The 12362-nt window shown below is 43.4% G+C and overlaps 1 protein-coding gene and 1 non-coding gene across 2 annotated transcripts; both read left to right on the forward strand.

The window, feature by feature from the left end:
* The first annotated feature begins 407 nt into the window (after positions 1-407).
* Positions 408-480, forward strand: TRNAC-GCA (transfer RNA cysteine (anticodon GCA)). The gene has a single exon. It is a non-coding gene; the product is annotated as a tRNA-Cys (tRNA).
* Positions 481-3486: 3006 nt separating this feature from the next.
* Positions 3487-9881, forward strand: LOC149866909 (keratin, type I cytoskeletal 19-like). Its single transcript, XM_090041667.1, has 8 exons — positions 3487-4191; positions 4756-4838; positions 5656-5812; positions 6471-6632; positions 7044-7169; positions 7380-7606; positions 8477-8823; positions 9871-9881. The coding sequence occupies exons 1-8, from the start codon at positions 3487-3489 to the stop codon at positions 9879-9881; spliced, it is 1818 nt and encodes a 605-aa protein (XP_089897793.1).
* Positions 9882-12362: the final 2481 nt, after the last annotated feature.

A 12362-nucleotide genomic window follows, 5' to 3' on the forward strand; every position in this document is an offset into this window, starting at 1 on the left:
ACAGCAACAACTGCAGTGTCAGCTCAGCCCCACTGCTGGTAGTGAAGACACTGACACCATGCTCTACACCGTTGTGGGCACAGGGCAGTCTTGTGTCCAGTTATGCCTCTGATTAGAATGAGACTAAATAATTCTCTGAGTCTAACTAGCATTCACCTAACGTGGGACTGAGAATTTTGCAGGTCTTCTCTGAGGACTGAAAAAAAAAAATCAGCATTTTAGTCTCTAGTAATTACGTATATTAAAACATTTTTTGTGAAATTACAGAATGTCTATATAGTTTTATGTATCAATTTTATATTGCTCTGCAATGAAAAAGAGTAAAAATATATTAAACAGAGTAGATGGAATTAAAATAAGTGATTTAATCCACTGATTAAGTTCAATACTTCAGGGGAATGAACAGAGTGGGTATAGTTCAGTGGTAGAGTATTTGACTGCAGATTAAAAGAGTCGCTGGTTCAAATCCAGCTGCCTGCTCATTTATACTGCTCTCTCCTACCTTAGGGCACTTCAAGAGAAGGATAGACAGATATTTGGATGGGGTGTTTAAGCCCTTTAAGAAAAAAAAACTGAGAAAAGCCTTTGGACTCACTGCTCCTGCAGCAGCTATGGAGCTTCTGGAGACTCATAGAAGAGCCCCCCATGTGGCGGGGCCAGTGGTGTCGCCCCCCGCCTGCAGGAATGGTGAGTCCGGGGGTTTTTTTCATTTTTTTTTCTTAAAGTGCCAGAGCTGTGGAAGGTGGGTCAGCCATGGGGGGGCTGAGGGAGCAGGAGGTGGGGGTTGGGGGATTCATGCAGACCCCCCCCACACACAGTGTAGGGCGGTGGGGGGCAGCAGGGATTGCCTCCACTCCCAGCCCAACAGTACCCACTGAGTTGTGGCTTTTTTTTCCAAAGTGCTGGGAGCTGGGGCGGACCGGACAGCCATGGGTGGGGGGAGGTGCTGGGAGAGTGGGCGGGGGATGGGCCTGGCTTGGGTGGTTCGGAGATTTGAAAGCAGCCAGATCTCTGAATGACATTCGGCTGAATAGATTCAGGGCAGTGATTCGAATCACCAAATTGAGTCACTGTCCCCCGTATCAGCCAAATCTGAATCCAAAGCAAATACTACCTGCTTCACACAGGCCTACTAACTAAGACTATAGTAAATGTGTAGCTATAGGGTAGCCTGCTAAAGACCGAAATCTACATTCACTCTGCAGAGGTGATGCCATCTTACGCTACAGCTGTGAAAAAATGACAAGTTATGACTTCATTAAAATGCTTAGGATATTTCATAACCTTCAAACAATTGTGCATATCAGATGTTAAGATACAATCATGAAGAGTGAGCTTTGGCAAAGAAGTTGCATATACTGCAATCAAAGAAATGCTTATAAGGCAACAGCAAGCTTTATTGGACAATAGGGAGAGCAGATGAAACCCAGTGGGCTCTTAAAGAATATGTTGTACAATAGGTTTTAAATGAAGTAAAACAGGGCAGAAAGGAAGAGAGATACCTGGAAACATGCATATTGCATTAGTAATGTGTGAGAACAAATAGCCACAAAGCAATCAGTTTGCACAGGCTTGGCAAAGTTTGCAGATAGAAACAGATTGTGCAGCCACCTCCAATTCCTCAGCAAACATGAAATTGTTGACGCGATGAACCATTGATGCCAATGGCCTATGGGTGTCCCTCTGCACTCATTGTAGGTGCGCATGATGGGTGGGGAGAGGAAGGAATGAAAATGTCATGACCACACCAATGGCTAACTCTCAAATTACCACTTCCTACAGTGGCCATTACAAAATATCACAGATTGTAAAGACAACTCAATAATGCTCAACAAGACCAATTCTGTGAAAAATACATTCTGACAGTCTCAAGAATGTTATAAGCTCCCAAGCCACAGTAATCCTGTGAGCTTTAATTCATTTGTGATGCAGACGACAAAAACTGCGTATTAGTGAATCACAAAAGCATTAGTGGTTACTTTCATGTAAGCAACGTGGGGTTTAGTTTTTGATCAAAACTAATGACACCTCCAATTTATGCAAAGATGGAAAAATCGCACAAAAACTCTGGTGCCATAATGGCACGAAGAGGCTAAAGTGTGCCTGAGATTCTGGATCTGAGCCAAGACATTTAGGTTTCACCTATGACAAAGATGAGTTCATCAGGGAACAGCAAGTCACGTGACTGTAGCTGACACCAATTCTGGAGGAAAGTGATACTCAGCATTCTGAATTGTCTTTCAGATGTCTTATGAACACTGCTCATGTCTGAACTGTCCCCCACATTAGAAAATAATTTAGAAATTTACGATGAAAATGTCCATCTTGTCCATACTCCTTGGGACCAGGGAGGTTGCTCCATAAAGTATTTTTCCTGTGCTTTGTCCTATGTAAGTCTAATTGATTGGTGCTATAGGACTTCAAACTTTTCCTTTGAGATACTATCTCAGAGTCTCAACAAGAGTATCTAGCACTGAAACCGTACACTGAATGAACTGTTTTGGGCCAAACCAAATTATCTCTATACTGTGGTTTATGACACATTCTTTCACTTAATAGAGATGTTCATCTCACGACTGTAAAAGCTACAGTAAAACCATAGTACAGGTGATTTTGTTACGATTTTACATGTAAGAACTCTTTGCTACAAAGGAATGGTAATAGTTCACCCTGTGAAGTTTTCAGTACTGCTGTTTCATGTACTTTTGCAGAGTGTTCTTCATTAAAGAACCATGCTCATTTTTAAAACAATCTTTACATAGTCCTTGGGATATATTTCTGATGTGAACAATGTTTCCTTTTGGTACTGAGCTTCTTGGAGGAAAGCACAACTTCAATAGTTAAACAGGTCAGTGATAAAAATATATTGCAGGATTGGTCCTAGTAAGACAAAAATGTGAACAGAAGAAAGAGATGGAGTGTATAGAAAATGGAAATATAGAAAAAAGAATATCTGCCAGTGCATAACCACAGTATTGAGAAACAACAAAATGGATAATGAGTAGAGAGCCAACCTAAAGATGAAGGATTTAGGGTTCGTTTTCTGTGTTTCATATATGGAAATGGGAGCCGAGAAAAAGAACCTTCTCCCTCGATACAGTGGCCTGTACTATGGATGGCTTCTTGCTATAATGAAGTGGACACATATGGGATGAGGCAATGCACTATCTAGCACAAAAAATCTAAATTAATGCAGAGCCACCCAATGGAAGTCACATGGCTTGTTTTAAACAAACAACACACTGAAAAAAATCCCTCAGCGATGCCCTTGATTGAGATATAGTCATAAAATTTCTCTTCAGCAAATTCTTCTTGGCATAAACAATAAGTTTGGCAATGCCCTGGGGGAAAGAAACACCTTGAAGGAGACGCCCACTGTGCAAGGTATAAATAGAATCTCATTGGAACGAGAGTTTGCAGTCTGAGTCCTTTTCAGGCTGTGCTAGTAAACTTGGGCTTTAGGCTAGACTCTTGACTTCTGCCACTATGAGTTGTGGCATTAAGTCTTCATCTAGCTCTTCTAGAATTATTAGTGGTGGTGGTGGTGGTGGTAGTGGTGGAGGAGGAGGAGGAAGACGTGTTGGGTACTCCTCAGTCTCTTCTAGGAAATATACTTCCTCTGGAAGAAGCGGTGGTGGAGGAGGCTTCTCGGGGAGAAGCTATAGTGGTGGAGGCTCTAGGAGCTGTTATGGAGGAGGAGGATTTAGCAGTGGCAGTTGCGGAAGGATTAGCCGTTCCAGTTATGGAGGGCGAATAAGTGGGGGAAGCTTTGGATCAAGTGGTGGTGGTATCTGTGGGGGATATGGTGGTGGTGCTGGAGGATTTGGAGGTGGTGGTGCAGGATTTGGCGGTGGTTATGGAGGCAGCTTTGGACCATGTGACTTTGGCGGCGGTGGATTTAGTGGCAGTAGTTTTGGTGGTGGTGGCTTTAGTGGTGGTAGTTTTGGCGGCGGTGGATTTAGTGGAGGTAGTTTTGGTGGTGATGATACTGGCTTCCTTTCCAACAATGAAAAGATGACCATGCAGAACCTTAATGAACGCCTGGCATCTTACTTGGACAAGGTGCGATGTTTGGAGGAAGAAAACGCTAACCTTGAACGTCTAATCAGGGAGTGGTATCAGAAGCACGGTCCTCAAGGTGGAAGGGACTACAGCCACTATATTGGACCAATTGAAGACCTTCAAAATCAGGTAGGAGCTATTTAAAAAACCTCCAAAACTCTAAGCATCATAAGGGCTTTCTTTTGAGACCAGGCTCAGATGTCTCAGGAGATAGCAGGTATAATATTCTACAAATATTACAGTGCTTGAACAAACTCCTAACTATTAAGAAATATCTGAATTAAGGTTTCCAGTGCAGATAGTATGATAATCTTTGTTGCACTGAATAGACGAAGTCTAAGAAATATGTCCTGAGCTTACGCAGAGTAAGGTATTCAGAGGCTCGTAACTTGGCTGAATTGGGCAGCTATCTAAGGGTTTAGCAAAAGACACCTACTAGACACAATTTCTGGATTTACACAACAAGTTGTGTGACGTACACTTCAAACACCTTTGCGATCAATTGTCACTTGGCCTTCATTCCTGTGCATTGGGCATTGTGTTTTCCTATTACCCAAACTGATTCTGGGAGTGTCCACAATCCGATTCTTACAATGTTATTAAGGACTCCACACATATGTTCTTGCTCTTTCCTTCTCTATGTCAGTCTGAAGGAGCCACAGGGATGAATATCATCTGTCACCTCTTTTTCAGATTGTTTCTGCCACTGTGGATCTTAACAAGATCCTTCTGGACATTGATAACACTAGGATGACTGTTGATGACTTTAGACTGAAGTGAGTATGTCTCTCCAACATGTCAACCCCATTTTCTTGTGTCTTTTTCCCCTCACATCTGCCTGCATGAAACCATGGAGTGTCTGACTATTGACCATACTGAAAGACAGTTGTTGGAAAAATTATCACTTTAAGAACTCTTATCTTTTTATAAGATTTCCATTGAAAGTGAACCTTCCAAAGTTTAAATTCTCTGTCTCTGAACTTTGCTTACATGTCCAAGCGGCTACTTGTGATTTAGGCTGAGATTTCAGATGGTAGAAATAGATGAAACTTCACTGGTGTCAATGGTGTTAGGATAACTTTTGTGATTTGAAAGTGATAAAAACAAAAACACTTTGAAGAATTGCTTCTGAGGGTAGGAGAGACTGGTAGGTGATATCTGTGTTCAGGGGAACATGTGAAAGCCTGAGGGAAAAGTGTTTTCTTAAGATACATATCTCCTGTATGATCTTCAAGTATGACATCTATATTGATCCCATCAACTAATTCAGTCCAGTAAAATACATTACAAGCAAACCTTGTTTCTTGATTGTACCAACAGGCCTGGTGGTCAGGGAGTGCTGTGGGCATGAGCCTCCAGCACTCAGACAAGCATACGAATGACTCTACTGAAGCCAACTGACTTAAAACAATGTAAAGATCAGTGTATGTACGAAGAGAATTAGGGCTAATGTATTAAGACTTAAACAAAAAGATTAAAATAATGCAGAAAAGGATGAACTGATGAAGATGTCTCATTCATAAAGATTATGTCATTGCTACTAAATTGAGCACTCCAGCATTGCTTTTATTATCTTTTCTCTTTGTGGTTCAGGTATGAAACTGAATGCAGTCTCCGCCAGAATGTGGAGGGTGATATTAATGGCTTACGCCCCATATTAGACCAGCTGACTTTAGCCAGGTCTGATCTGGAGGCACAATATGAGTCCCTGAAGGAGGAATTGTGTTCTCTGAAAAAGAACCATGACGAGGTAAGATCCCTCCCACCTTGAAACAGCAACTAGTTAAAATACCCTGGGAAGACATTTCTCCATGGACTTTCTTGAATAAGAACAACTAAAAGTTGGCCACTGACTCTGGTTGTCCAACTTCAGACATTCTTGTTCCAAATTTCAGAGATGTTAAGTGCGCAAAGCACTTACTGACTTGAGCATGTGTCTGGATTAGGTTAGGTGAAGCCCACTTTGAATACAAGACCATATGAGATCAGGAAAAGGAGTGGAGTCCATTTATTATGTTCATTTCTCTTGGCAGTGACTATGCAGTAAAAAAAGGATGTAATATATATAAGCCCAAGGAGGTATCCATGACAGTTGCCCTTTAGTGGGCGTCTCTGCAAATAATTCCTGCGGGTCATAATGCAAAAGCTGATCTCTGCAATGAGAAGTCTACATAAAGCGTTCACAAAACCCAGCAGGAAGCAGAGCCAAACAGTCTGTGGTAGCTCAGTGACCTTTGATGGAAAGCACCACTCTTGCTACAGAATTGAGACGATCTTGTGAGAAGTAGAAGAAAGGCCTCATAAGAAAGAGTGATGTTGGCAGTGGGAGAACAGTCTCCAGAGCTGATGAGGATGACTGCAGGTATGACTTCATAACAAGGTCTTTCTCACGTTGACTCTCATTGCAGGAAATGAGAGGACTGCAGTCACAGTCTGGTGGTGATGTCAATGTGGAGGTCAATGCTACCCCTGGCAGTAATTTGATGGAAAAACTAACAGAAATGCGACGTGAATATGAACAGCTCATTGAAAACAACCGTAGAGAGGTGGAAAGATGGTATGAAACCAAGGTAAATTGCAGTATTGATACATAGCTATGTTTTCCACAAAAAGACTTGACCAGCTTTACCACATATACAATATTATACATGCAATAGAGGGAGGTCAATTATGTATATATTGCCTAATGATGATCATCTTGAAATTATCCTGATGGTTTAGTGTAGATTGTTCAGAGCTGGAATGATGGAGTTTGCTGCAAGCTAAATTTAAGGTTTGCAGTACGTGGAGCCCCTGTATCAAAACACCAAGGAGAATTACAAGCCAGGGTGCTGGTGATTCGACAGAATCGTGCATAGAAAGTGTATGCAGTCTACTCCATGTTGCAATTTCCTCTAGCCAAAGACGCTGCCTTTCTAGATGGTTTTATAATCACCACAATAATATATTTAAAAAACATAATTCTGTATTTGCATTTTCAGATGGAAGAGGTTAATCAGGAAGTCCACACCAGTAGTCAAGAGATACAATCAAGCAACCACCAGGTCTCAGAGCTGAGACGTGAATATCAGACACTGGAAATTGAGCTCCAGTCTCAGCTCAGCATGGTATGACATTTCCATTTGCTTTGCCTCTCATGAAAGACATTGCACACATGAGTTATTGGAATGATAAGAGAGCATTCCTTCTGTAAACTGAGAAAGGGTTTTGTTATCAGGAATTTCTCCATTTTGTTATGGAAAAGTACTGCTTTGTGCATCAAAGGGAGTTAAGATTTGCCACGGGCCCACAAGCTGTCTGTTCTTTCCATTTTTTAGTTACAGTCCTTGCAGTCCAACTTGGAGGACACAGAACGCCGTTATAGCATGCAGCTGCAACAGATCCAGAACATGATTACCCCTGTGGAAGAAGAACTGGCCAGTATCCGATGTGAAATAGAGAGTCAGAACTATGAATACAAGACGCTGCTTGACATCAAGTGCCACCTGGAACAGGAGATAGCTCGATACCGGGCACTGCTGGAGGAAGGACAGCAAGACATTGGGTATGTAAATGACTGAGAGTTGGATGATTTCCGGAAGCATTAACGCTGTCAATTGTGAGTGTAAAGTGCAGCAAACTTAGCGACAACATAAAAACAAGCTCAGGGGGCAGGGCTGGCAAACCAGATTCTACAGCCACAACATCTGCATAAAAATAGGGCTCATTTGGCTATACTGAGCAATCATCGTGAGATTTGAAGAGTTGTTGGGGTTGGTCCTGAAAGTGTCGGGCCATCCTGGTTTTTGGAACTGGAACAGGAACGTATTTCAGAAGTTCCACACTACCTACTTTGGGCTGCACAGACAGGGCCATGTAAAGAGTCTTCCTGGCATTATTCGGGCATTTCTGCTTCCAAAAAGGACCAGGAAGGACACAGTGAAATTGAAAAAGATTGCAGCTTGACAATAACCACATTTCTCCAGACTGTCACAGAAGTTTCACCCTGAAAGGCCCTAGTGAAGGTTCAGGCTATTCCTTATTTTCTCTGAAGCCATTGGTCTGTTTTGTTTAGTCTTGACCTATGTCCTAACACAAATAATAAAAGGAGTTGGCTTTTGTGCCTTTCCAATTTGGAAACGGTTGACACACTAGACTGAGCCTCAGAATTCAGGACCCAATATGGCAAGGTATTTCCTAGCCAGTCAGACCATGGGAAAGGCAGCTCCAGGTAAATTCAACCTAAGGATGCATAGTCCAAGGAGACATGGATATGTCACAGCATCTTTCTCTGTGCTGACCCTACAGGGTGAGGGGGCTAGGTGAGGAAAAGTAGGGGGATGCTGGCCAGGCTTTTGTGTATCTTCACTGTATTGTTTTCCTTTTATGAAGCGGTTTTGTGGTTTCAATCACTTTAATCTTGCTTCTTTCACAGAAACCAACAAGGAGGAAGAGGAGGTGGTGGCGGCTATTCTTATGGAGGAATGAGGCGAGGGAGCATAGGAGGAGGTGGTAGCATTGGAGGGGGTGCCACTGGAGGGACCTGCATTGGAGGAGGCATAGGAGGGGGCAGCATCGGAGGTGGTGGAATAGGAGGAGGAGGTGGTAGTGGAGGTGGTGGCTCCTGTGTTATTTCAGGGGGAGGAATAGGAGGCGGTGGTGGAGGAGGAGTTAGAATTTCAGGGGGTGGTGGTGGATTTTCCCACTCCTACTCTTCATCTTCCCACGGGATCTCCTCATCTTCTCAATCTCAGCCTTGCAAGACTGGTGGAGAAAGCCATGGTAAGGGTCATTATACTGTTCAACTGTGTCTTTTGTCCCTTTCTGATTAAATTTGGCCATGTGCCGATTAACTCATTGGGCTGAAAGAATCACCAGCAGGGGACTCTTCATGTGTCTATTTTACCCCTTTCTTTGTCAATTGGAATGAGAGACTGGGTTGCAGTGTGATGTATAGACAGCTGATTTACTTTTAATCCAAATTTAATCAGTACTGTGTCATTAACTGGAAACCCATCTGGTGAAAGTTCAGTCTGAACACGGTCTTTGTTACAATGGTCGGCTGGGATCTTACAACATGGAAGGGAGGTTTTTACAGCTGTTATGGGGGGGTGTATTCAATTTGGGAGTGCTCTTTGACTCCCAGTTGTTCCTGATGCCACTGCAAGCCAAGACGTAGAGTATTAAAAATGGACCTCGGATCAAAGATGAATGGGGGAGGGGGCTTGTCTGAAGCAAAATGGAGGGAGAAGAAATGAAAGGTAATAGGAAAAAATAGGCAAATGCAGGCAGGGGACAGGGAGGGGGAGCTCTGGGGAGAAGAAAAGCGAGGTTAAGACAAAATCTTTTGAAGATGCTTCAGCGCACGGTGGATTCATGGGTTGCATTCTATTGTCAACGTGGTTTTATTGTATTGCTAAACTAATGAATCTCTCAACAGGGTATGGAATAAAATCCTAACTAGAGATACCAATGATCCTCGAGCTCAATATTGTTCAGAGAGAAAGTTAAAGCATGTCGTTCTCTGCATGCCTGAACAAAGAATAAGGAGAAAAGCTCTGAAGCGTTACTTAGCACTGCTACAGCAATCTGTCCCAAGAGGCCCATCACAGCCATTGAGATGGGCCACCTTCCTGCCTGTCATACTTTATGCCCTTTCCATCTGCAATGTTCTATGGGTTCAATCACTGATATTTGAGTTAAGCTGTACCATGCACAATAATCTACCTTTTGGTGAAAAAATTCTCTAATAAACTTTATTTCTGTCTAATGCAACCAGGAACCTGTGTTTGGGAAGTATTTTTTTTAATGCTTTTTGTCTGCATACAGTTCAGCTGTAAATACCAAGCCACCTACCCCCATAACATGACTGGGATGCGTATGTTTTTTCCAACCTTTAAGATTCAGGAATCATGTCACTCCAATATGACTAGCTAAATCTTGGGACCAGAATAACATTTCTGTCAAATAAACAATGAATACCTATAGGAGGGGGAAGAGGAAGTTGAGAGAAGCTAGTTTTACATTAAATATGGCATGTTCCAGCGCATGTCTTTGACCCACAGACACAAAGATGTCATAGCATGGACATCCACTAGTTTTGGCGTATTGAACTGGTGGTACACATACACCTGGGGGTACTTGGTATGGTCCCAGGGGGTATGCCACAGTGTTATGGAGAAGCCAGTGGCACTACTGAGTTTCGCTGCTGCGTGCTGCACAGGGGACTCTCTCCCTCCCCCGCTCATCGACCAGCTGCCTGGCGAAGCCCCGGTTCCCAGCTGGCCACCAGGGGTACCCTGGCCAAAACATGTTGAAAACCCTTCCACTAGTTAAAAGGAACAGAAAGCTATATAAAATATCCCCTTTGTGTTAGAAGAATTCTATTCCAGGAGCTGTTCCCTTCATACGATTTGAACATTGATGGTAATATTTCCTCCCTGGTTGCATCAGCTACACTATGTGTGAATGTAGATTGGAAAGCCTATTTCTGGACATTTATGAAAAATCCCTTGTATGGCTTATTGAATTTGATAATGAACATAGGAAGATAGGCCTTTCTTGGTCACCAAGTCCAGTCCCCTGTAATCATATCTCTTCTCAGTTTTGATTTTACCTCCCTAAACAAGCCAAGCTCTTTCAGTTGCCTCTGTAGCAGCATTAAAATTGTACCCAGAGGAATGGCTGCACTGCAGAGGGACAGTGGGAAGAGAGAGAGAGTTTATCCCCATAGGGACACCATTTGCCCTGAGGGTGAGTGAAGCTGCTCTGGAGGCAGCCCTCTTTGAAGTGGGCGGAATAATGTAAGCCCAGCAGGCGTCTGAAGGAGAAGGATGTTAGTGGAAGCTCAGGAAGAGTCGTGGCCTGGGATTGGCTGAGAATCCCCTGTGCAGGCAGGGCCCAGGGAGAGGCTGCATTTGCCAGGTGGTGTGAAGCTGTGCTGGGCAAGGGAACTGGTACTGCCGGCAGCCCAGACACTGCTCCCTGCTGTGCCAGGGGACAGGGGTCTGGGCAGGAATCATCTCTCCTGCAGGGATCAAAGAGGAGGAGCAACCACCTGCTGCACTGAGCCCCTGAAGCTCCTGCGAAGGCTGCCAGCAGCACGGCCCTCCCATGGTTCTCGGCAGGGTCATAGAAGCAGCCCTGCTCCCTAAGAAAGCAAGCAAGGGACAAGATACACAGGGTCATCATAGTTACTAGGGCTGTGCAAAACAGCACTGTTTCCTTTCAACTTCCATTTCAACATTTTGATTGAACAGTGTTTCATTGCAACTTTTGTTTCATTTTGAAAACTGCAGGCATTCTAGCCCCTGCTGAGGTCATGAAGCCTGACAGCTTTCAAGGAGATAGGTGCAGGGATTTGTGGGAAACTGCACCTCAAACAGTTCAGAGCAAAACTTGTGTCACTTTTAAGTGTGAAGGCACAGAGAAAGCTCAGTTCAAACAATGCTTTTTACACTGTTTTTCCGTCCCTCTCTCAGAGCACTGGAATTGGAAGGGACCTCAGGGAAGGATCACAGTCACTGGCCAGCTACACGTCAATATTAAAGTAGTCCTTCCCTGCTCTTCCCCTCCCTCTTCTTAGTTTCTCTTTAGCTGCAAGCAAGCCCAGCATCAAAACTTGAAAGGTTTTGAAACTTTTGAAATGTTTCAACTGCCCTTGTTTCATTTCATAGCTGTTTCAAAGCCTTTTGTTTTGATTTCACTGTTTCAAGCTTGAAACAAGTCGAAACAGCTTTGAAACAAAACAGCCCACAACATTTCACACAGCCCTTATAGTTACTCTGGAGCATATAAATTATAGACTAAGTGTTTAAACAAGTTCTTCTTGGATTATTAGTTGGACTATCAATTTATTTTTTTATTGTGCTTTCTTTGGCAGCTTATACACTAAAATGGGTAACTTTTTTATTGTGGGTAATTTGTGAGCAATAAACCCTGGAGCCACTGGCATTTATCAGCCAAACTATTGGCCCCATCGGGCCAAAAACTGATATAGACCGTTGTCTTTATATCGGTACCAATCTGATATTGGACCGATGTATTGTAAGCCTGTTTGAAGCAGCTAGTATTGGGTTTGGATTTGGATTTGACCAATTCGAGGAACAGTGATTTGATTCACTGATTTGAATCACTGTCCTAAATTGATTTGGTGGAATCTGATTGGGAGATTTGGCTGCTGCTGAATCAGATGAATCTCCAAATCACACAGGCCCCATCCTCTGGCACTTTCCCAGGCCTGCCTGGCCCCATTTCCTGGCTCTTTGCAAAAAAAAGCCCCCAATCACTGGCTGCTGCCAGGCGGAGGCAGTGGAGGGCAG

Source organism: Crocodylus siamensis, chromosome 4 (genome assembly GCF_052110815.1).
Source record: "Crocodylus siamensis isolate JL-2025a chromosome 4, ASM5211081v1, whole genome shotgun sequence".
NCBI lineage: Eukaryota > Metazoa > Chordata > Crocodylia > Crocodylidae > Crocodylus > Crocodylus siamensis.